This window comes from Chinchilla lanigera, unplaced genomic scaffold (genome assembly GCF_000276665.1).
Source record: "Chinchilla lanigera isolate Chin_1 unplaced genomic scaffold, ChiLan1.0 scaffold00023, whole genome shotgun sequence".
NCBI lineage: Eukaryota > Metazoa > Chordata > Mammalia > Rodentia > Chinchillidae > Chinchilla > Chinchilla lanigera.
The window spans coordinates 11812558-11839054 of record NW_004955424.1 but is presented as its reverse complement, the minus strand read 5'-3'; the positions used below and the strand labels follow the sequence as shown (position 1 = coordinate 11839054).

Genomic DNA, 26497 nt, shown 5'->3' with positions numbered 1-26497 from the left:
AGATCTTAAAATATCAGGAGGAGAATGCAAAAGATCAGTTCTTCCTTCTGCACCTTACCAACTAGAAATCAACTTCCCTGGGCCAAAACATTGCGTGGTCAAATATTGATCATAAACTATTGGTAACCCCACCACCACCAGTACTGGGGACCGCCTTCTCCTCCTCCTCCTCCTGCCCCTCTCTCTTCCCTCTCCCCCATCCCCCTTCCCCCTCCCCTCTTTCTCCCCCTTCTCCTCCCCCTCCCCTCTGCCCCTCCTTCCTCCTGCTGCTGTCTCAGCCCTTCTTAGTCGTCTCTGCTCTTTCTTGTGGCTGCTGTGCTCCCATCCAGGCACGCAGGGGCCCCTCAGCATTCACTCTCCTTGCTCACTTCGCTGCTTTGGCATACTGTTGTTTCTTTATGAAAGTGCCTTCCTCAATCCACAGCAGAGCAGACATAGTGACCGTCACTGTGTGTCCAAGAAACTTGACTGGGCCTGAGAAAGGAAGGAGAGAAGAAGGCATAGTAGCTTAGAGGGAGCTTGGGGAGCAAAACAAGGTTTTTTTATTCGGTGTCAGTTATTTACCAAACCCCTGCTGTATCTCTTTATTATCTTTCAAGCCACCCAGCTTTAGATTTTAGCCCTTGATTGGCTGGTGTAGGCCTCTTTTGCTTACAGCTTGAATCCCAGGCTCTAATTGTGGGATGAACAGAGTTAGCTCAGCACTTGCTCCCTGCTGGTCTAAAGGACTATGTTACCGTCAGGTAGAAACTGTTTTCCCTTGTGGCACCCAAGTTGTTACACACTCTCTGAGGACCCGAGTGCATCACACCTTTGCTCCACAAACCTCTTCCACTCTGCATACGCTTGTCTCAGCATTCCGCGGAGTGGTGCTTCACAGCTAGTACTGCAGATCAGAATCACTTAGTGAGCTTTAAAGAAGTGTTCACTCTCTTGATAGCTATTTCCAGGAGGGGGTACACGAGTCTGTGCTTTTGACAAGCTTTTCAGGTGTTTCAAGTTTTGCACAGCACGTTTAAAAATACTAATCAATTGTACCTGTTTATTGTCTGTGCTTTTCAGTGAAAGTTGATGTCCTTTTTGAGTCATGTTGGAGTTTACTTTTTCCATTCTTACCAAGAATCACAGCCCCTGTAAGGCAAACATAAGTCTATATAGTTATCTGTTTTGACATAAATAATGTGCTTAATAAAACATAAATAATTGGGAGTGAATGAAAGAAAATGAATGAGCATTTAGATGTTGCTTAACTGATTACCCTCAGATTTCTTTTCTTCTTTTTTTTTTGGTACCAGGAATGGAACTCAGGACCTTGCGCTTGCCAGGCAGGCACTGAACTATATCCCCGTCCCTACCCTCAGATTTCAACATCTTGTTCTCCTTCCAAAAAAGCAGTCTCCTTTGCCTGATTTAATGAGTCCCTGAAATCCGAGTAGCCCCTACCTCCTATATCTTCCCTGGATGATGCTTTAACCACAGAATAATTTTTGCCAATAGACCCATGCTTGACCTTTTAACAAAACCTCTCTCAAGAAGAATCATTCATCTAACTGTGGCTTATGAAGTCCTTGGCTTCCATCATGTTGAAATATTGGGCAGTGTATACCACCTGTTCTGGAGTGGGTGACTCTCCATTAGTATAGAAAGAGCTTACCAAGAACCCATTAGAAATACTGAGACTCTAGAACAATCGAAGCTTGAATCATCCAGAGAGGTGCTCACCCTGCTCTGAGAAGATAAAAAGAAGAAATTCCCAAAGGAAGTCACCAGCACCATTCTCATGCCATTCACCATTGTTTTCTTTTGTTCGTTTATTCATTTGTTTATTTTTGAGACAGGGTCTCACTAAGTTGTCCAGGCTGTCCTTGAGCTACTGTTGATCCTCCTGCCTCAGCCTCCCAACTGCTGGGATTACAGGTGTGTGCCACCACACCCTGCTACCGGTCATCATTGTTGAAGACACCTACTTTGTCCATGAGTGCCCATCATGATAACAGCTTCAGATCCATGGATCCCAGGGTGAATTCAACATCAAAGGCCTTAATTCTTCCTGTTTGGTGTAAGACCAAGAGGCCAGAGCAGAAAACATCCACAAATAGTCTACTGTCTCCAACCCCCAGGCATAGGTGCCTTTGTGGTTCTCCACTCCTGCTGTGCCTGTGATCTTTGCTCTGTAGGTTTCCTTGGTTGTCCCCACTTGCCTGACCACCACACTGGGTTCACTTTTATCTTTACGTTCAAGAGAGGCTGTTACTCTCACTTGTCTTCCCTGTGACACCTGAGACCCAGCCCCCCACCCACCTGTCACTCCTGACACACAGAGTACCTGGGTCCCTACACTTTTGATTCCCACAAGGCCAGTCTCCATACCCCAGGCCTGTTCCCTGTTATCATGCAAGAAAAGCAGATCCTGGCCTACTGACTCTGCAATGCAGGTCTCGTACAACTCTGCCCCACTGATGTCAGTGCCGACACCCCCACACATACACACCCCTCTCATCATGTACCCGTAATGCCTTCCACACCCTGGACAGGGTCTTCTCACAGGAATCCACACCTAAGTGCCAGTATGGGTGTGAATGTGTGACACATAACCTAGTGAGGGCCTCCTAGTCAGTGTCCAAGCATGTGGACCACAATGTTGACTTCTACCTTGGCCGTTCTGACCTTGGAATTCAGTTCATCTCCACTCTGCAATAGTCTTCAGCTGTCAGCGTTACATATCAGTAGATATTTCCCTCGCGAAGCCCCAGATGAGTCTTGAGCTGGACCCTCTCCATACCCCACTAGTTTGATGGTTTCCTATTTGCCCTTTGCCTTGATACCTCCCCTCCCCACACTCAATAGCCTACAGCTCACCACCCAGCCAAAAATTCCAGAATCCATTAGACTGCATGAATCAGCAAGACTGGAGTTCCCATTATGAATAGTAAAGAGAGAAAAGTTTTCTCCTTTCTGTGTGCGACCCCTCTCCCCACAACCCCGCAAGAGGTCAAGGCTGCCTAACATCTCCACTATCTTCAAGTGAGAAGCAAGAAACTTTCAGTCTTCTTGGTCCTCAGTTTATTCTTGCTTCCTGTGAAGGTCATATGAGTGAATTAAATGAAATGTGCTGCGTTATTTCATGTCTTCTCTGAGTTAGGATATGTGCACTTTTCTGGGCTTAACACTCATTTCTTTCAGATATAAATCATGCTATCCACCAGAACTTCCATGAAATCCCAGGACAGAGCAGGTTCTGCTCAGTGTATGTGAGGGCGTCTCTAATACACCCAGCCACCCAGGAATTAAAATGACATCTCCTCACCTTGCTTTCCAGAAAAATCCTCACCTGTTTAGCTGCCATGCTGTCCAATGGAGTAAATCTGAGTTACTGTATTTTCTTAGTCACTTTCATCCCTTTACCCTTTCTCACGGCATTCCACACTACAGACAGTTCTTCCAGCTTCTAAAATTTGCTTATTCCTCTTACTCTGTAAACTTTTGTTCATTTTATTCCTTGTTTTCTAGGACTTTATAATGGGAATATATGTTTTTTTTTTTGACAAAAATTTGTGTGTATATGTGTATATATATGATATACAACAGGGTGTTTTAAAACAAACATGAGTCTCTTCATATGTGTTATACTATACTTGTTTACAAAGCTGGGAAAGAACTTCCTTATTATGAACTTCAGGGGTATCCTTCATAATTGCAATTATCTTTGTACATACTTGCAAAGGAGGTGGGACCAGCTGTGGGGAACTCCTTGGGCCTCCCTGCCTTCGTGGACCAGGTGGGGCTGTTCATGCTCACCGAGAGTTCTCGGCTTGTTTTCTCTTCTCAGACTCACCCCACACAGACCGCCTTTCTTTCCAGCGTTGACCTGCACACTCACTGCTCCTACCAGATGATGTTGCCAGAGTCCATAGCCATTGTCTGCTCCCCCAAGTTCCAGGAGTGAGTAGCCGGGACCTCCTCCGGGCGTTACAAGGAGGTAGTGGGGAAGAAAGCCTGAGAGCAAAAGATCTCTATTCTTAAGACCATGTTCTTTTAAACTACATAGATCGTAGTGTTAGTTAGCTGCTCTAGAAGGCTTCTTTTAAGCACTATATTCTAAAAAAACAGCTTGTTTATTTTAAAAGATATCCAGGTAACAACTTTGGTGCTTTTCTTAAAAAAGGTCCAGAAGAAATTTGAAGTTTGATTTGAAGTGATAGGAATTTCAAGAGTTTGAGGTTGGATTAAAGAATTTCAAAATGAAGCACATCTTTTTCATTCCAGATCCTATTCATTTACTATAAATATTTAGCAACTCTTGTGTGGTGGCAATAATGAATCATCCTTTAACTATGATTTGTTCACCACTAAGGAGCCTAGAAGCCAAAAGAGTTCTCTCCTGCCTGTGTATGTGTGTGCATCCCCAGGTGTGTGTGTATGTGTGTGTGTGCGCGCATGCATGTGATAGTGATGGGTGGGTACCATTGCTTGACTCTGAACCTGCCTTTTCTAATTTCAGAACCGGATTCTTTAAATTAACTGACCATGGACTAGAGGAGATTTCTTCCTGTCGTCAGAAAGGATTTCATCCACACAGCAAAGATCCACCTCTGTTCTGTGTATGTACCCATGTAGGAGAAATTGCTATATTTCAAGCAAGGGAAACATTCCGAGCCATTGAGGTGTATCACCTTTTCTGACCTACATGGAGGACCAGGCTGTCAGTTATCTTGCCAGGTCTCCATAACAAGGATGTACATACATGGAAAGCAGTAGGATAGAATTAAATTTGAGTCACGGCTCTGCCACTTAATGATGAGAGAGACAGAGAGAGATCTGTCTATCTTTGAGGCTACTTACCCTTCTCAGGCTCATCTTTCTCATCTGTAAAGTGTGTATAATAATTCATTCTTTATAGGGTAGTGAAGAGAATTACTGGCTTGAAGCACGACTGGTACACACATGACTTTCCCGTCGGGCAGCTTGTACCATCAGTGGTACATGCAGGAGTGTCCCATCGGGTGGCGTGGGACAGTCCCATTGGGTGGTACAAGCTGCCTGGTGGGACAGTCATACATTTATGGTCCCATTGTGAATTTGTTAAGTAGAGGCTGGGGTGCAGCTCAGCAGTAGAATGTATGCTTAGCATGTGTGAGGCCCTGGGTTCAGTCCTCAGCACTGCCCCCTACCCCACAGTGATATGTAGAAAGTATCGAATGTAACTGGCTTATTCAGTGTTAGTTTTGTTCTTCATGAATTGCCATTGGTAAGCCTGTACTTCATTAAGCGATTTGAATGTAAAGGAAAAAAGCCACATAAGTAAATTAAATATATTTGATTCTAGAAATTTGCTTAGATAACGGAGATTTTAAAATCTTCCTAAAAAAAAAAAAAATTAAAAAGAATAAAAATAAAAGACCACCCTAAGAAGTTGTTTTCTTCCCCTAAATTCTAGTCTGTGAATAACAAGTTTAGTTGATGATAAGATCACTGTTTCTATTCACTGCAGATCAAATGTGATAGGTTTGCTTTTCTCCACATTGGCCTGCAGTATTGCTACTTCTTTTTGGATTCAGAAAAAAGTGACCAGTTTGGAAAAAGAGACTCAGAACCTTGTCATGTAAAAAGAACTGGATCACAAGTGCAAGTGTAGCCTGGGCAGCTTAGTAACTTAATAAGAGCCTATCTAAAAAAAAAAAAAAAAAAAAAAAAAAACCACAAGAAGAAGAAAAGAAAAAAGCTCAGTGAGTCTGGGTTCAATCCCAAGTACTAAAAATATAAACAAAAAATCCAAAAACAGAAAAAGAAATGGGGATTTTTATACAAAAAAAAAAAAACAAAAACCAAAAAACAGAAAGGATCTAAGGGATAACTTCAAGTAGCAGAGAGGTGATGTATAAAAAATACCACTCTCAGCACTAAAACCAGACCTCAGGGAATGATAGCTTTTAGCTGAGTAGAAGAAACTTTGAAAATTCAGTCTGCCTTGTATGTAATAAATAGGTAGGTACCAGGATGTTGAAATAGAGACTGCACACTCGGAAAAAAGCCAGGGACACAAATGCACAGGTTTCTAGTTACAAAGACTCCTTTTCCATCCCCACAGTGAGTATTCTTCTATGTGATAGTAAGTGTACTTCGTTATCTAATTAATAATGATCAAAACAACTACAGTGACTCTACTGATTCTTATAAATGAATATATATTTTGCAGACAACTCTAGAATATATGTCTGTTTGAAAAATAAAGATTTATGGGCAGACATTGATTCAGTGGGACTTAGTGGAAGCAGTGATTCCCAGGCCCGTTACCGTCATTGCCACTTAAGTCCCAGTCTGGCTTTCAGATGTTCAAATGAGCATTTTAAAGGAGGAGTCTTTAAAAAATGACTTTGCAGGGGCTGGGGATTTAGCTCAGCGGCAAAAGTGCCTGCCTGGCAAGCGCAAGGTTGTGAGTTCGGTTCCCGGTACCGGAGAAAAACAAAAAACAAAAAACAAAAAAAAAAAAAAAAATGACTTTGCAGAATTGTCCAAGACTTCACCTTTCATTTTCTCTGTTGCAGAGCTGTAACCATGTGACTGTTGTGGACAGAGCAGTGACCATCACAGATCTTCGATGAGGATTTGACTCACACACCTTATCAGTGTACTGTAGCCCCTTAATTTGAGCTTTCCAGAAAGCTTTGGAAGATTTTTAACACAGAATAGGACATGGGTATCACTTGGGGAAGAACTGATTTTCTGTATCAGTTCGATAAGGTTTTTAGGCAAATCTGAAAAGGAGCATGATCACACAAAAGCAACTAACTGAAAAATTAAATTGAAAGAATGGTATAATGAACCCTTCTTCCAGGTCCACAAATCGTTAACCTTCCATTGCTCTCAGCTATCTTCTAACTTCCCTGCCAACTTGTTTATTATCTACCTTTGAATTAAATGAGGGCGTCTATGCAGAAATTTGGAAGCCATGTTGAAACCCTTTGGGATTGTCCTGCGGTTCGGGCAATATTGATGGCACTGATTACGGGGGTGAGGGGCAGCTTACTATGTCTGAGCAGATGATGGGGCTCAGGATCCCTGAAGAATGATGTTATCAGGAATTATGTTATTTAACAAATACTTCGGGATATTTTTCCTCTATAATAAAATAACACTTAACTTATTGGGCTCTAGAGTGATCCATTGATCGAGCCTCGCATAAACAAGTGAATGAAAGTCTTGAGGGGCTGGGGATTTAGCTCAGCAGCACAGCGCCTGCCTGGCAAGCTCAAGGTCGTGAGTTCGATTCCCTGTACTGGAAGTCTGGTTCTGGGAAAGGTGAAGGGAAAGGAATTTGAGATGTGCTGACACTGAGATGCGTCCCACTTCGCTTTTATGGTTCAGTGTTTTATCCCTGTTTGCTGCTGTCTTCCAGGGGCGTGAAGTCATCTCTCTTCTTCTGGTGCTATCTCAACTGGGTCACCCCTTTGCTTCCTCCTTATGCCCCACAAACTTCGAGCTGATCATTGTAGGTTACACTTCAACTAAATGGTAACATTCCCTAGCCACCCTGCCTCCCAAATTCCATTGTGGTGCCTGTTTTTTCTGACTTGAGCAACACTTAGGAATGTGTGTGGAGCTGTCACTGACTTTTGCTGTGAGCAGAGCCTAGTGTTCTAAGATGGCCTGGAAATAATGTTGGCACTGGTGACACCTAACATGAGCGTACTACAGTAAGTACCTTGAATAGAAGAATAATTTATTTCTATATCAGAGTGGTGTGTGGGGCGGGGGGTGAATATATGAAACTTTGCTGCTTTTTAAAGTTTTGTGCCCTGAATGTGTCTGATCTTTATTGCTTACGTTATTGGTCATTGAACTTTTCCCCTGGAAGAATCAAAGCTTTATGTTATTATTCTTTTCAATTCTTAACTCCCAAGGTACCGGGGATTCTTTCTTCTGAAGTTTTTGGGGTAAGGTAGAATGGGGGGAGCAAGTGGGTTTGACTGCCCCGCTGTGAACCAGAATTAGCCTGGCTGTTCCCCTTTGTCCTGAGCAGTCCAGAAATTCCCCTGTCCTGTGCTTTCGAGGAAATCTATGCCTTTCTTCTACTTATTTTATATTTATTACCTTTTGCTTGGACTGTTGCAGTAAGCTTGGATTAGACCTCTGTGTTCAGTGTTTCTTCCACTATGTACTACACATTATAATCATCCTCTTATTTCTTCTCTTGCTCAGAAACCTACAGTAGCTTTCTAGCTACTAAAATCTAAATGAAACCTTTATTCAGAACTCTCCTCCTGTGGCCACATGTTTCTTACTCCTGTGTATACTTTTAAATACCTGGGGAACTTTCAAAGAGATACTGATGCCCTTCCCCCTCTCCATAGCGGTTAAATCTCAGTCTCTGAAGGGGATGCTAGACATTGTTTTTGTTCTGTCTTTAAAGCTGGTAGGATTCTCAAATGGAGCCAGAGCTGAAAGCCGAAAACGTAATCCTTCATACCTAAGAATTACGAGCTCTTTTCCATCTCTGCACATCATTGATGTTCAGTGAATGTTTTTCGAACCCGAGTGAACTCCAATCACATTCATTACCAACTGATCACCAAACTGCCATATTTCTGCTGTGCCACTTGGCACAAGTTATCTTAGTGGCTAAAGAGTGCAGTGAATCAGTTTACAGATGCGCCCTTTGCACCTGATGCCATCCAGCCTCCCGGAGCACAGGATTCAGAGTCTCTCTCTTTACTCTAACCCGGTGGGAGAGACATGGTAGAAAACCAGCCCATAAGGAAGCAGGGGGCCAGGTAAGCAAGCGGTCAGAGAAGGAGCTAGAGTTGTAGGGAAAGAGGAAAGCAATATTTTGAATAAAGGGACTTAAACCATGAAATTGAGGACAAGCCTATGCTGGAAGGGTCATGACTACTCAGCTAGAGAAATTGATACCTGGGCTCCAGAACCTCAAGGGCCAGGACCTTTTTCTACTCTCTCAAGCTGCACAAGTACCATGCTTAAAGGTGTAGGCCGAGAAGGGAGGCAGGGGCAATGCCTGCTTGCGTTGCAGTTGACCTTCAAAGCACAGGCCCTCGAACGTGCCACGAGCCAGGACAGAGAGGCTCTGAGCACTGCTTTGCTGGGAGACAGGCAGGGCTGGGGCTTTCAGGTGATCACGTGCACAAACTCCTACTTAAGTGGGACTAAAGAGGAAGAAGAACCCTGAAGCCTTGGTGATATTCTCAAGGGTACCCAATTGTCTTGGTTACTTTTCTGACGCTGAGACAAAATACCTGACACAACATTAAAGGAAGAAGGGTTTACTGTAGCTTGCAGTTTGTAGAGGTTTCAGTTCCTAGCTGGCTGGCTCCAAGGCAGGGTGGTATGGAAGAGGGGCACTGCAGAGGAGAAACAGTTCATGGTGAGCAGCAGACAGCAAAGCAGCAAAGTAGAGAAGAAGCAGTGAGCATGGCAGGGCCTCCCCCTGCCCCCTTGACGTTGATGGCTTCTGGGTTTCATTTTTCCTAGCTGTTGTGGTCAGGGTTTACAAGGGAAAGGATTAAATACAGGACACATAATTTATAGGATTATTTTATAACAGTCACCCAAAGATGTTTTTCAGTGAGGTTTAAAAGGACTAGACACTGCCAAAGGCAGAACTTTAATGAGTAAAAGTCTAGTGAATCCTGCAACTAGTTTGTTTCAAATGATTTTTTTTTGTGGGGGACAGGGTCTTGTCATGTAGCCCAGCCTGGCCTCGAACTCATGGCAGTCCTGCCTCAGCCTCCCATGTGCTGAGGTTAGAGGTGTGTGCCACTGTGCCCAGTGGTCTCAAAACACATCTTTGAGAACACAGTTTTAGCACCAGACCGGATGTCATTCCCTAGACAATAGTTTAAGCTCAATCTTGGTATTTTGCCTCCCATCCCTTACATCACACTGTGTTAACCCCACCCGGGTGGAGAGACCATTTTGCCCAAGGATCTTTGAAGCATATCAGCCCTGAGTGGCACCTCTAGGCCGAGCCTTATTTCCTTCTGTGCGGAGCTTTGCTTGGAGCCCTGAGAGGGCCTGTTTGGAGCAGGACCACTGGAACATTATCCTCTGGAGAGGAAATGCTAGTTTGAATATTTAAGACTGTGCTTCTAGGCTCAGCTGTGCATTCCCCAGCAAGTGAATCTTGCAACTTGCCAAACTCCTTTAAAGTCTGTAAAATGGGGTTGGTCTAATATGCCGACCTCAAATGAGGACCAAATGGCGTCCGTGTGTAAATAAGGCCTATGAGAGTTGAAAGATGTTATAAAGACTTAGGGATTTGGGTTTTTCTCCCCTCCCCTCCCTCCATCTCTCCCTCCTTCCTTTTCTCCCCTTCTGCCTCTCCTTTCCCCTTTCTCCAGTACTGAGATTGAACCCAGGACCTTTGCTCTGAGCTACATCTCCAGCACCCCCGCACCCTTGTGTACCTTTTAAGACAGGATATTGCTAAGTTACAAAGTTGTCCAGGCTAGGATCAAACTAGCAGTCCTCCTGTCTCAGCCTCCCACAGTACTGGGATTACTGGCATGTGTCACCACACTCAGCTGTTTTTTATATCTCGTGAAACTCCTGTTGACCTTCTGTCCCATGCAACTTCCAATTAAATGACTCTGCAGACACGTCCATGTTCGCTATCACTAACAGGGCTTCCGTACCCAATCTCTGGCCTGCCCTTACGTTGTGAGCCGGAAAATCAAGGCCCCCAGGAACCATAAGAATCATTTTAACTTCCACTTATTTTCCCTAAGGTCCAGAGTAGAGCCAGGACCTAAAGACATTACACATCTCTTTTTTTCCTTGGTGCTACCCTACTCTTGTTTGAATCTCCCACTTCCATTGTTTGAATTATTTCGTGAGATCAAGGAAGAACATAATGTAAACTTCACTCAAGTTTTACTCTATAACTGAGGTCCAAATTTTAGTCTTGGTTTACCTGAGGTTAGAAATGGGGTCTGAAACTTCAGTGAGTCTGTTAAATCCAGAATCCAGCCCTGTGGCTCTGCATGACTCGAGGCCAGTGGTGGCGAACCTGTGGCAGCCGGCTATTTGTTATCAAAGGTTCCCAGTCCCTGCCCTAGGCTCTTCTGTCCTTTGGTCATCAAACCCTTAAGGCTGGGTTTAAGTTCTACTTCTAATGATTCCTTTTACTGGTAAATTCACTAAGGAGGCTTCCTTAAACTCCAGTGGCATTTATATCCTATTTCCCACAATTTGGTGTATGTTTTTACTGCTTTGTAATGTGTTCCTATTGTCTTTTTAAGTGACTCATGTCCCTGAATTCTCATGTAAATTCTCTTAGGGTAGGGACCTTGTTTACTTTATTCACTGTGTTAAATGCCTTTCACTCAGTTTCCTGCTTCCTTATTGCTTAGCTGTTCCTTGAAATAGTGTTCTTAGTGTTGAATCATGTTAGGTAGCCAGCTAGACCCATGCCCAAACCCTGAGAAACTACTCCACATCTTGGGCCTGGACTAAAGTTGAGCTCGCCCTGTAATTGCCAGCACAGATAGTTGTCTGCCCAACAGGCTTAGTAATGGTTGGTGAGAGGAAGAGGTACAAAGAAGGCTAAAAGGGGGAGGGCAGAGAGGTGTGAGGAGATGGGAGATAGTGGCACCACCTCTTGTTGGAGAAACTAAGGAAGGCAGTTGTTTAAAGAGGAACACCAGGGGCCGGGGGTGTAGCTCAGTGGTAGAGCGCTTGGCTAGTATGTGTGAGGCCTTGGGTTCAATCCACAGTACCACAAACAAGTAAATAAACAAAAAACCAAGAAGGACATGGGTGCTGCCAAATGGCTCAGAAGAGGCTTTCTGGGATTTGGCAGTTAGCAGAGGCCTTCTGAGACAAGTCCATTGAAAGTATTTCTACCCCACCAGTCTATCACATCTGCTTCTTTACTGTCTGTATAGCACTGTCGTAGCTGAAATTGGTCCTGTTTGTTTATTTCTAGCACATATATCTAAAGTATACTTCTTAAGAGCATCTTTGTCTTGTTCACTCTTGTGTCCTCAGTCTCCTGAAGAGTGCCTGACACACAGTAAGATATGAACAAATGCTCAGACTTGTCCAAAATCATCTAGCTAATAAGGGTAAGTAAATATTGCTGTTTTGAAAACAGAGTCATGTGTGCACATTTTCAATAATGACTTTAAAGATCGTGCAGTTTAAAAAACAAGTTAATTATAGATGGTATTATGGTTTGGATCTTAAGTGTCACCCAAAGGTCTGCATGAAAAAGGCACGGTCACCGACTCCGGCAGTATTTGGAGGTGGTAGAGCTTTCAAGAGATGGGGCCTAGTGAAAGGAAGTTAGGTCATTGGGGTTGCCCTTGAAGGAGATATTGAGACCCTGGCCCATTCCTCTCTGTCCTTTTGCTTCCTGGCCACCATAAGGGGAGCCACTTTGCTCTACCACACCCTCCCCGCCATGATACTCTGCCTCGGTTCCACACACAGTGGAGCCAACTAACCATAGACTGAAACCTCTGAAATCATGAACCAAAATAAGTCTTCCTTTTGTTTATCTTGGGTATTTGCGGTGACAAAAAGCTGACCAACACACAAAGTTATCTTTTAGAAGGTAATGTTTGTGTCTGTTTTAAGCTTATGCACAGGTGCAAAACATAAATCTTCTTTTGTACCTCCTGGAACTCTGGAGCTCCTTGTTCAGTACGAGTTTTCATGTGGATGAGAAGGAATACTGTTGCCAGGCACAGAGGTGCGTGCCTGTAACCCTACCACTCCTGAGGCTGAGGTGAGAGGATCACAAGTTTGAGGCCAGTCTGGACCACACACTGGGACTCTGCCTCCAAAAATAAGAGTAAAAAAGACTCGATACGTTTTAAAATGATGCAGATATTGATAACCATTAAGGTTGGTTCCAAGACTAAAGAATTAATAATTAGAAAACATAGGACATGGGCAAAAAAAGCACTATATTGATACAGTATTACAGTTCTTAGGTTGTGCCACGTGGAGGTAGCTCTTGTTACCCCCTCCTTGAAGGCTTCTGTGTTATGATGTCTGTCTGCAGCTGACGACATATCTTACTGTAAGTGTTTGGATCATGTTTGTTTAAATGTAGTAGGTAGTAAATCATTAAATTAAATATCCACAGGTTTCATTTCAATAAAAGACTTTCGTAGCTTTCTTTAATTCAGTTAGGACAGGGATTTCCAAAAAGCAATCTTGGATTCAAGTATTCTCTACCAATGTGGTGCCGGTCACATTTTACTTGAAAATTTTAGGGAGCCCCAAATCGAGTCTACAGCAGTAATGTAAACCTTGGATTTTCCAGTTCAAGCATACACCACAGTTGGAATTAATAATTTAAAGTGAGGTGGAAGATTTATAGTATAAAGCAATTAATGATACATATATTGTTAAGAGTTCATAAATCTGACTGGTAAAATTTATTTTAAAAGTAATGAATTTGTTTTATTCTTACTGATAACACCAGGTCCTATCAGAATTACAGTCAAATAAATATTTTCTATATTTTATAATTGATGACCAATGAGAAAAAAATTTTTTTGGTAGCGGGAATCCAACTCAGGACCTTGTACTTGCCAGGCAGGCACTTGTGCCACTGAGGTATATCCCTGGCCCCAGGAAATAGTTTATGTAGCACTTCGATTTGGGGGGAAGAATTCACTTAAAATAGTCTGTGAATCTAATAAGCAAATATATCTGCAGCCCATTTTGAAGTTCATAAGAATCAGACTACAATTAAAATTTTTTTCCATTAGCTCATCTAAAGTAGCAGGGCATAGTGGCAAATACCTGTAGGTATAGGACTCAGGAGACTGAGGCAGGAGGATTACAAATTCAAGGCCAGCCTGGACTACATAATGAGACCATCTTAAAAAGAAGATAAAAGAAGAAAAGCAAGCAAGAGAATAAAAAGTACACATCTAGTCATTTATCTTTCATTTAGAGGTGAAAATGCAACATCACAAATTAAAACTTCTGGAATTTCTACAAATTATACCAAGGAATTCAAATGCTTTAGTTACTTAATAAGAAAAAGACAAGAGATATGAATTAAGCATTGGACTTCAATTATAAAAAAGAATAAAATATACTAGGAGAGACAAGAGAAAAGAAATAATAAAGCAGAAAATAATTAAATTAAAAATAGAATACTGAGCGTGGTGGCACATGCCTATACTCCCAGCACTCAGGAGGCTGAGGCAGGAGGATTGCTGTTTGAGGCCAGCCTGGGCTACATAAATCAGTTCAAAGCCAGCCTGAATTATGTAGTGAGATCCTGTCTAAAATTTAAAAAAAAAGAATAGGTAGATAAAATCATAATGACATTCTTTGAAGAAGGAATAAAGTAGCCAAAAAAAAGGTATATAAAATTAGAAATGCACAAGGGGTTAAAAAATACATGATATAAACAAATTGTGTAAATAACTAGGCAAATGAATAGATTATTTTCTGGTAGCAGAAAACCACACATGTGAATGAAGTCAAAATTACCTTAAATGGATGGGTGTGCACACCTGTAATCCCATTACTGGGAGGCTGAGGCAGGAGGATCGTTATGAGTTCAAGACCAGCCTGGTCTACAAAATGAGCTCTAGGCCAGCCTGAACTGCATAGTAAGACCCTGTCTCAAAAAGACCAACAAAAAAAAAAAAAAGAAAGAAAGAAAGAAAGAAAGAAAGAAAGAAAGAAAGAAAGAAGTTAGTGGAAGACTTCAAAGAGGGAGAAAGTATGAATGCTTTTATGAGTAAGTTCTTTCATATTTTCAATAAACCTAAGACTCAAGCCATTTTTATTGTGATAAAAGATACCTGGCATTTCTTAATCTGTTTTGCATTCCTATAACAAAAAACCTGAGGCCAGATAACTTTATAAAGAAAAGAAGTTTATTTTGGCTTATAGTCTGGTCCAAGATCAAGGGCCCACATCTGGTGAAGACTTACTTAGTAGCAGAGTTCCAATGTAGTTCAGAGCATCGCGTGGCAAGAAACAGGGAGTGTGTGTGTGTGTGTGTGTGTGTGTGTGTGTGCACATGAGCATGTGTGCATCCTCTGGTCTCTTCCTCTTCTTACAAAGCCACCAGGACTCAATCATAGGGGCTCGATTCTCATGACTTTGTATCACCCTAATCATTTCACAAAGGTCCCACCTCTCAACACCAAATTAAATTCCACCCTTTTAATACCTTGCAAAGAAGATTAAATTCCTAAAGTGTACAGTTTAGTCATGTTAAGGATATTCACATATAAAATAGATGTCTAGACCTTTTTCATCTTTTGAAACTGAAATGCCAGGCATGGTAGTGCATGCCTGTAATCCCAGTACTTGGGAGGCTGAGGCAGGAAGATCATTGTGAGTTCAAGGCCAGTATGGGCTATATAAGCAAGTTCAAGGCCAGCTTGCCCTATATAGTGAGACCCTGTCTCAAAAAAACAAAAAACAACAGATTGTATACCCACTGAATTGTAACTCCCTTTTTCCTGTATGCTTGGTTCCAGGTAACCACCATTCCTCTTAACATCCTCAAGGTTCCTCTACTCTGTGGCATGGGACAGGCTTTTTTTTCCTTTTTAAGGCCTAATAATATTCAGTTACATTATACAGCTCTTGGCAATTATGACTAATACTGCTATGAACAAGCAGAACGTTGTTAGGGATAAGATAGACCCATTCTAATTACCTCTGGTGTCTTAAAGGATAGTATAGTCAATGAAATGAAGCTGGATAAAGAAAGTACTCAAGTCTGCCTTATAAATCTGAAGACACTGAATTCTAGAAAATGGTTAGGCCTAAAAGAGAGCTGCAAGGCTGTCCCCTAAATGATACATTTTTAAACTTTGCAGCTGTGCATGGCAGCACGTGCCTATAATCCCAGCACTTGGGAGGCTGAGGCAGGAGGATTGCTATGAGTTCAAGGTCAGCCTGGGGTACATAGTGTGCTCAACATCAGCCTGAACTATATAACAAGAGCCTATCTCAAAAAAATGAACAAAACTTCACAAATATCTTTCCAGTACAGGTAATAACGATAGAACAAGGAATGGTATCACATTCATCCTAGCAACTAAAAATATAAAATACCTTAGAACAAAATTAAAGTAGAGTCTTATATGAAGAAAACTGCTAAGCTTTATAGATACACATGAAGAAAATAGTGGAAAGGTTGTACTATATTCCATGAGGGAAATACTTCGTGCTTTAAATATGTTAATTCTTCTTTAAGCTATAACTGTAAATGGAAGGACACTAAAAGAATCTCCTTTTTAAGCTTAACAAAATTCAGAATTAATCTGGAAGACATGAAATAACCATTTAAAATATTAAAAGGATGTTGAGGAAACTTATTTCAGCTAACTCATTATAAATCTCTAAGTTAAAATAACATGATGCTTGCAAGGACTGTATTAAGAATTTGCAAACTTTATTGTTGAAGGAAATAAGAAAGACTTAAAGTGTTTAAGTTTCCCAAGGCCATGGAATTTCCAATGAATGATATTTGACTTCCAGATCAACACCCTTAACCACACTGTAATACTGCTTTCTAAAATACATATAGACACACGTGCACAGAAAAACTATGAGAAAGAAGTACATACGAGCACTGACATTAGTTATCTATAGGTAATAGAATTATGGGATGATTATTCTCCCCTACATCCTTTTATTCTTTTTAAACTTTTTTCCAAATGTGCTACAGAGAACATGCATTGCATTTATCACTGGACAAAAAGAACAATGCCTCCTATTTTCAGAAAGCACAATCCACTGTCCCTTCAAAGTGGGGACCCAGCCAAGACCTTATTCTTGACAGCATTGCTGAAAGTGCCTTGAGAAAGCTCCTGGGCATGGCAGCAGAGCCATGTCATATATGGAAGCCTTCCATGAGCATGACCTCACTGCTGGACCCCGTTCAACATAAACTTTGCCTGCAGGAGCGAGCAGAGATCTTTGGACAAAAGCTGACAGTGGAAAGCTGAGAAAGATCTGACTAAGGAGAAAATTCTTGGTCTTACGGCCTGAAGTCCTGGGTATCCACTTGGGCTTAGCAGACCTTCCCTGTGGTCGATTCCTAGAGAAGGGTTACTCTTCCCAACCTCACTGTCCTCCAAAAGAGATCCCCCACAACGACCCACGGTTATTTCTGTCCTTTTTCTGGAGCTCAGAGCACAGGGTGTTATTTATGTTGGACAAATTGTAGTGGCTTGTTGGTGGGTGACGGAAGTGGAAACATCTCCTAGACTAACGGGAGTAAGACTATTCTTAGGAATTCCTCTACCATTCTCTGTACTTAGCTGGGCTATCCCCAGCAACTTCTTTCTTCACCTCACTTTGCCTTTTAAAAAGTTAATGGCCTCATACCAGGCACAATTCCATCCCAGGGCACCACCCTTGCTGCCCACAGTATTGCTCTTCTTGCCACCTTACACGGTTCTTAGTGCCCTATATTTATACACCTGGGTCTACAGCTCCTTTTACCCAGCCTAGTGTTCTACTTCTTTCCCATGATTTAGGACTTTTAAATTATTTTTAATTGAATCAATATAGACTCAGAATAAGGTCACACAAATATTTTAGTTCCCAATCCCAGTGTTGCTTTGAAAGAACAAGGCCTCTGATTATGACCCTTGAGACTTCATTTGGCCCAAGGAGAGACCACATAACGAGAACAGAATCCTGTGTTCAGATTCTTTTAATTGAGCTGGCAAAGATTCAATTTAAACTAGCATTCAGGCATAGCTGGATCCAGTGTCTACTGTCACCAAGACTCATTTTGTATTCATCTCTTGACTTTTATGTGTTTAATGTTTGCTCATTTAAATTATCCTACTAGAATAGCTTCAGCAGCTATGGGTTTATAGCCTGCTGTCTTGATAAACCCAGCAGGAGAAAAGAGAACTTCTGGGTACTATCATTCTAACAAAAGTCCTGGAAATGAGTTGCTGGGTACTGGCTTTGGTTATAACTTCATCCTTGGCTTGGGTCATGTGCCACAACTGAACGACACACAGTGAGAGTGAGGAGCATTCATTTCCAACGAAAATCATAGTGGCACTGGTAGTAGAAGAAGATGCTGGCTAGGTAGAGACAAACAGATGTCCATGATGGGTGCCTAGAAGAAAACACTAGGGCTTACCCTCACCACTGTGAGCAATATGACCCAAGGTGAGTGAATTACTGATGTAAGTAGGATCACCAAGTTCTGTTGGCTTTAAATAGATAAGAGCAGCTAGACTATGGGGCAGTGACATTCTCACTCCCCAAACCATGGGTCATACATCCAGACCCAGGGTCATTCATTTAATCTGCACTTATTGAGCACTTACTGTGTGTAAGAGCACTGTTCAAAGTATGCAGAAATTAGATGCTATACTCCTTGATCTCAAGAAGCAGAAAATAAAATAAGATAAAGGAGCCACACTCTCCATAGAGCACAGAGCAATTTCTTCATGACTGACAAATGCATGCAGGACAATGAGGACCAGCTTTTCCCATAAGTGAGGGAACCTATGTGAAGGAGACATGATTGTTTTCATTTTTGTCTACTTGTACTCCAGTAATACATTTTAATACACTGAATAAGTATGTACTGTAACCTACTAAATGCCAAGTCCCATAGGATTCGACCTATGTCAAATGTAGACACCTTGTAGAAAGGACCTCAGACACATTCCTCAAATATGTAAAATATTACAAAGAGAAAAGAAATTGAACATGGCAGGGGGCGGTGAGACTACAGAAATTAAGTAGGCAACAAAGAGGATTCAAAACAAGCAGGTAGGGGCTGGGGATTTAGCTCAGGGGCACAGCGCCTGCCTGGCAAGCACAAGGTCGTGAGTTCGATCCCTGGTACTGGAAGAAAAAAAAACAAAAAAAACAAGCAGGTAATATAAGCCAGGATTGCTTACATTTCCACTATGGGCGAGCCACAGAATATATAATGTCATAATTTTTAAAATGAACCCAAACATCAGGCAGAAGGCTCTGTTTTTCTGTTTAAATGATGGCATCCCTAAAGCACAATAGGAAGAGTAATTCTCCTGGGACTCAGGTGGGTGCAGTATAGTCTGGATGAGACAGCTAGTTGTCTGCTAACTTGGCTTAATTTAGAGATGCCTTTTGTCACATCTGAGCACTCAGATGGACTGCATGAATTTTAAACTATTTCGAGTTTGTCTTTGTTGACGCTTTCATACATATGCAGTGACAGTGAGCTTGGCACTGCAGTCTTTGACAAGGGCCAGGGCTGCAGCTGCCGTTCTTTGTTGGTGGTTAAGATCCCAAGCTCTCAACTTTCAACCATTCTGTCTCATTTTAACAAAGTTCATCAAGGTGGAATGACACAGCCCATGGCCCATCCTCATCTCGAGTCCTGCTTCCCAGTGAAAAAGAATCTACAGTAACTGCCAAGGGTTTCTGTGTAAGTGAATTCAGGAAATCAGATTTTGGACAATATGGCTGTCCCTTTAGTATGAACTTAGGAATAGCGTGGGAATTACAGTAATATCTACATAGCTAATAACTTGAACTTTAGAAGTTTGTGTGTAGCCCTTCTTCTGTCTGTTATTAGCTAGTAGGATCTGTTATTTGTACAGATCATTCCTTGTTGAAAGGAATAAGACTATATTATCAGAGTAAAAGTCTCTCTCCTCTTTTTCGTTCCCGTTTTTGTTCTTTCTCTCACTTTAACATAGTAAGTGCTATGCAACCAACTGATCCAAAGACAGTATTAGATTTTTTTTCCCAATGAATGGAAAAGTCATTGGTGCCAGCTCTCAGCCTGGATGAGCACTCAGGAAAGCTGTTTCTACTCCTCTCGCCTATGAAGCAGAGCAGCGGTGTACTAGGGCCCAGATCTGAGAAAATCCCAACAAAAGTTGCAAGTGATTTTTTTTGGACACAGGGTCTCACTTTGTAGTTTAGGCTGGCTTTGAACTCACTATGTAGTGCAGGCTGCCCTTGAACGTAGCGATCCTCCTACCTCAGCCTCCCAAATGCTGAAAATTATAGGTATGTGCTACCAGGCCCAGCAGAAGCGATTTTTGTAATTGTTAAGACCTGATTTTCATGATTTGTTAAGGAGCTGACATAGAATTTGGGTAGAATGACCAATAAATCAATAGGCCATTTGACTGTGTTAGGGAAGGCACAAATCCACCCTGCACCACGGCAGGATTAACTGGACTCTTGGTCTAGTCAAAGAGAGGCAAAGCTGAGCATAGTGATCCACACCTGTAATCCCAGCACCCTGGAAGGCTGAGGCAGAAGGATCACAAATTTGAACTCAATCTGGGCAATTTAGTAATTTAGAGAGACCTCATCTCAAAATTTTAAGGGCTGGGGATGTAGCTCTGTGCAAAGGCCCTGGGGTCAAGCCCCAGCACTAGAGACAGAAAGAGACAGAGACAGAGACAGAGAGACAGAGAGAGATCCATAGAGTGAAATAAAAATAAAAACAAACTAAATAAAACTGAGGATTGAAACCCATGATTTAGGAGGACTAGTAACATCCCAGAGGCAAAGCTTTATAAGGTGGGCTGTCCTTAGAGATTGGCCTCATACTTAAAAGCTTCAGGCATTTGACCTCTTTCATGAGATAAAGAGGAAAGTGAGTTTCCTAGGTATTATCCAGACCAACTCATTTCCAAGGAAACTACAAAAACTCTTCCAAAGTTTGCTCTTGTCACCAGATCTATCAGGCAGATTCAATTCTCACTATGAGATGTCATTGAAGTAAAGTTTTGTTTTGTGTTTGTCTTTTTTTTGTGGGGGGTTCTTTTTTGAGACAGGGTTTTGCTATGTAGTTCAGGTTTGCCTTGAACTCACAGTGATCCTCCTGCCTCAGCCTCCTGACTGCTGGGATTACAGGCATGTGCCATCATGCCCGGCCAAGTAAAGTACTTTTAAGACAATGAAACATATTGCACTATAAACTTTCATTTTATGAGGTCCTGTGTGGCCTCTTCGTAGTTTGGTTTTTCCCCAGCCTCTTCATTTAACTTGGTAAAGGTTATTTTGGCTGCATAAAAATTCTTCTTGAGCTGAATATAGGAAAAGTAGGACCTGTATTTGTAGAAACATTTTGAAATGAAAAGTGATGTGAAATTATTTGCGTGCTATTGTTATGTAAGCATCTTAGCATGAGAACGTTACAGATGATGAGTCCAGTAGTTCTCAGCTAACATCAGGCTGCAGGTATGATTTGCTCCTTAGCACGAGGGGAGGCATCGTGCTGAGATCCCAAGGTCAGGCTTTGTAGCAGGACTGACCTGGGACAGAGAGTCCTGGCTTTCTCGTTTACTAGCTCTGTGACTTCAACAAGTCACTTCACCTCTCTCTCCTCAGAGCCAACTCTCTACAATGCAAACACGATTAAGATTAAATAAAATTGTGCGTACACAGGTCTTAATACAGTTTGTAGCACATAATCATAACTCAATAAGTGGCAGCTATTGTAAAAACAAGAAAGTATAAATAATGAAGCATAGGTCCAGTAATTTGTTCCAGATTATCTGTCGGAAGCTGTAATCCTCCGAGGGAACATCCTCATCTTGTCTAAAGCAGTGGACAGAGAGTCCTAATAGTCCAAGTTTGACCGAGTCTCTGTATATGTTGACATCTTTCCCAGGAAAACCATTGCCACTAATCAGAAAATGTAGAGAAGGGTTTTGCTTTCACTTAAAAGCCATCCTTATGAAGAGGAAGGCCTAAGTGTCAGGAAAAGCGCTTGACCTCTAAAAGAACAATCCAGCCGGGAGGCCCCTCGTCTTAGTCACTTTCCTCGCTGCTGGGGACAAATAGCTAACACCCACAAGGTAAAGGAGGAGGGGTTTACTCCGGCTCAGTCTGTAGAGGTTTCAGCCCGTGTTCAGCAGGCTCACACACAGAAACCCATGGCGCAAGGGCCTGGGCCGAGGAAAGCTGCTCACTTCACTGTGACCAGGAAGCAGAGAGGGAAGAGAGAAGACATGGGGGGCGGGGGGATACACCCTCCAGGTCATGTCCCCAGTGACCTGCCTCCCTCACACAGGCCCTGCCTCCTAATAGCAAGTGAGTGAGTGCCCCTGTGGCCCAGTTCTCCTCTGAAAGCCCCATCTATGAGCACATGAGGCCTTTGAGGAACATTCTCAGTATAAGCCATAACACCCCAGCTATACTTCTAAAGCCCTCTAGTCCTTCCTCCCCATACCCTGCCCCCGAACTCTTCCCGTCAACTAGATGAGGACAGACACCTGAGGAACCTCAGCCAAGCGCTTGCCAGGCTGAGCCTGGCAGTGGGACAGAGGAGAGAAAGTCATGAAGGAAGGAGCAGTGTTACGGGGGTTCAATCTTAGAGCAGCTCTCAGGCCAGCCCAAGACGTAGGACACTTGGAAAGTCCCTCTTCCATAACTCACCTTATGTGTTTTTTCATCTTTCTTCTTTGTAACAGCCTTTTGAATAAGCCAGCAAACGTAAGGGTTTCCTTGAATTCCATGAGCCATTCAAGCAAATTAATTGAACCCAAGGAGCAGGCTGTGGGAACTTCAAAATGAGCTGGTCAGTCAGAAGCTCAGGTAAAACAACCTGGACCTGTGACTGGCATTTAACAGGGGTGTCGTCTTGGGGACTGAGCCCTTGGCCTAGCATTATCTCCAGGTAGATAATGTAAGGACCTAATTGCTTAGAGGACACCCAGCTGATATCCTCTGCTGCAGAACCGACTGCTTGCTTGGCTTGTGGAGGAAACCTACACGTACACTGTATGTTGTCATCTTGTGTTTTTTGTAGTGTTAGTGCAGAGGAAAAATTAGATATTTCCTTTTTCCAACAGAATATCCTTGCACCGAAGTTATATATCTTATAAACAACAGATTTTCAGTTTAACACCATCATATATTCAGCCCAACAACTTTATCTTTACTTAGAAGTATTTACTTAATTTAAACTTAATGCAATTGTCAATATATTAGGTATATATTTGCAGCCTTACAGTTTGCTTTCTATTTCTCCCACCTGTCTTATCTTTGTTTTTCTCTCCTTTCTTTATGTTCTTGGGATTAATCATATTTTTAGTGTGTATGCTTCTTCCTCTATTAGCCTATTTGTTATGCATTTTTGTTTTAGAAATTACCTTAGACATTATAATGTTCATGCTTGGGATATTAGTATATTATATAAAATAGTAGCTTTTCTCCATCCAAGACAGTACAAAGATCTTAGAACGCTTAAAGTCCATATATCCCCATACTGCCTCTACATTTATGTTTAGCATGCATTGTAATTTACCTATAGCTTAAATTCCCTGATGCATTATATTATTCTGCAGAGTTAATGTTCATGCAGATTTACCCACATATTAATCCCTTCAATCATTCTACATTTCTTCCTGCATTTCTGTGCTGGGATCATTTTCCTTTGCCTGAAGAATTCCATACATCAAATCTCCTGGAGATGAATTAGCACAGTGTTTACTTCTTTTAAAATGTCTTTATTTTGCTTTCATTCTCACAGAGTATAAAATTATAAATTGCAGGCATTTTCTTTTCTTTTCTTTTTTTATTTTAAAGAATAAAAGAAGGATAACATAATAATAGGGGGGACAGCAAATTACAGACAAAATGGTAGGAAATTATCAATGGTTATCATTTTACATATTATTGTCTACAAAATAGTTTCTCAGGAAAACAAGTAGACAAATAATAGTGAGTTACAGACCAAAGAGCTAGGAGATTATCAAGAGTTGTTGTACTATACTTTGGTATCTTCAAAGTGGCTTCTAAAGAAAATAAATAGAGCTATACATGAGTGACCTATTGAAAAATCATTAACTATTCTCAATGGTTGTTGTAGGAAACACATAATAATAAACATACATACATTTATGTAATAGGATAGGAATATTACAAACTTTACACAGTTATGGATAGATTAGTAGGAAAATATCAATGGCTGCTGTAATACGTGGTGGTATCTTCAGAGTGGTTTCTCAGGAAGACAGAGATATGCAAGAGGGACCTATTAAGTAGTTACAGCCTAAGGGTTGTCAAAAATAGCATATTACCTCCTCACCAGTGACTCCTTTCACTGAGGTATGATGGCTGGAAGGAAGGCCAGGATTGAAAAGAAGGACCGAGAGACTTGCACCTGTGTCTAGCAACAGGCTGTTTTCTTGTTTCTCCATAGTCATGATTACCCAGGGCTCCTCGATGGAGATGACGGTCTGGCCAGAGGGAGAAGGCAGACCATGCCCCAAGCCCTCTCATTCCTGTTGGACTAACTGGTAGCATGGGTCTGATCTCTGGGGCCTCCACCTCAGAGGGCAGACCGATCTCCAGTGGTCTCCTTTGCATCCAGGGCATGGCCCATGGGGCCTCTTAGGGCAGTTCCTTTTGAGGTGGCCTGGCTTTTAACGGTGGTAGCAGATGAATGCAGTTGTCGTAATTGCAGGCATTTTCATTCAGAATTTGAAAGATGTCATTCCACTGTGAGAAGTCAGCTGTATGTCTATTGTTTTGGTATTCTTTCAAAGATAAAATATTCTCTTCCCCACTTGCTTTTAAGTTTTTCTCTCTTTATTTTAGTTCCCCCACATGTCTTGTTTCTACTATGATATGCCTAAGAACTATTTCCTTTGTATTTATCCTACTTGGGATTGAATACTTCTTCAATCTGAAGTTTAATATATTTCATCCGTTTTAGAAATTTCTTGGCCATTTTTCAAATAAACTTTCTGTCCCTTTTTCTCTCTTTCCCATTTGGGCTGAAATTACACATATGTTAGAACATTTGTCTATATTCCAAGTATCTCTTTTATGTTTTTCGTCTTTTTTTCTCTCTGTTCCTTTATTTGGATATGTCCAATTTTTTTTTAAGAAAAAGTATAATTATGTAATGCAGGCTAGCCTTGAACTTGCTATGTAGCCCAGGTTGTCCTCCAACTCAAGGCACTCCTCCTGCTGGGATGACAAGCATGTGTCACTATGCCCAGCCTGGTTATGTCCTATTGACCTACTTTCCAGTTCACGAATTCTCACTTCAGCTGTGTCTAATTCATATGGTATGTTCTTAATTTCATAAAAATTTTAACTGAGTAATTCCCAATCGGTTTTTTTTATTTTAAAGAGAAGAAAATAACAAAATAACAACAATGAAGACAATAATAAAATAACAATATAACAAAATAACAACAATGAAGACAAAAAGAAAACAATACAAAAACAATAAAAATGATACAGGATTTCAAAACAAGAAGATAAGAATTAACAATGGTTTTTATATTACATATTTTTATCTTCAACAAAATTGCTCAGATTACCAGATATAAGAATGCAAGATTGATCAAACAATTAAAGACAATAACAACTAGTAAAAAAATTAGAACTGATACAGAGCTTCATTAAACAAGATGAATTCAGCAATGGTTATTGTATTGCATATTGTTGTTTTCAAATTAGTTGTTCTGATTACCAGATACAAGCATGCAAAATTGGTCAAGAGAAAATAAAATTTAAGCATTAACTGTTCCTTTCAATAAACCAATAGACATCCGCAATATACTTAATCCAGCTATCCTTGTATATACATAAATATTTTTTTCCTTTTTTTAATTTTAAAGAGAAAATAACAAAAGCAAAATTACAAAAACAAAGGCATAAACAAAACAACATAAAAACAATACAAATGATACAGAATTTCAAAGGTGATAGGACATTAACAATGGTTGTTATACTACGTATTGTTATCTTCAAAGGGGTTACTCAGATAACCAGATAAAGGGATGTAAGATTGATCAAACAATTACACATTAATTGTTCCTTTCCATAAACCAATAGAAATTGGGCTGGGGGTTTAGCTCAGTGGCAAAAGCGCCTGCCTGGCAAGCGCAAGGTCGTGAGTTCGGTTCCCGGTACTGGAGAAAAACCAAAAAAAAAAAAAACAAAACAAAAAAAAATAAACCAATAGAAATTAGTAGTACAATTATCTTAGCCCAAAAAAAAAAACAAAAAAAAATAAACCAATAGAAATTAGTAGTACAATTATCTTAGCCCAACTGATGTTTTTAGATTGCCATCCTGCTCAAAATTTCTGTTTTCTCAATTATTCTCTTGGTTGTATTAATGATTATTTAAAACTAAGTTTTATCAAAATTTGCATCTGGTTAATCTAAAATATGGATTATCTCTGATCTGTTTCTATTCTTTGCTTTCTTTCTCTCTTAGTCCTATTTTCTTGTATTCTTGATAACTTTTAATTGAGTTCAGGTATTATGGGCAAAAGTTAGTCGACCTGTTAATAAAATTAACTTACTCTCTTTTTTTAATTTTTTATTTGTTTTTTGTTTTTTGGGTTTTTTTTCTGGTATCGGGAATCGAACTCATGACTTTGTGCTTGCCAGCCAGGCGCTGTGCCACTGAGCTAAATCCCCAGCCCCACTTTCTTTTTTTTAAAATTAACTTTTTCTAAGGAGGTTTACTCCAGATTTTTAGATACAGATCACCTTATTCCGATCGGGAATTGAATTTATTCAAAACTAGGTTT

General features: G+C 41.1%; 1 protein-coding gene across 2 annotated transcripts in view; it reads left to right on the top strand.

The window, feature by feature from the left end:
• Nucleotides 1–7145, top strand: part of Stambp (STAM binding protein) — a 47668-nt gene extending 40523 nt beyond the window's left edge. For both annotated transcript variants that reach the window (XM_013514698.1, XM_005385538.1), the window contains exons 8-10: nt 3830–3942; nt 4502–4601; nt 6546–7145. In XM_013514698.1, the coding sequence (XP_013370152.1) occupies nt 3830–3942; nt 4502–4601; nt 6546–6602 (270 nt within the window). In that variant the 3' untranslated portion in view covers nt 6603–7145. The remainder of the gene's footprint in view (nt 1–3829; nt 3943–4501; nt 4602–6545) is intronic.
• Nucleotides 7146–26497: the final 19352 nt, after the last annotated feature.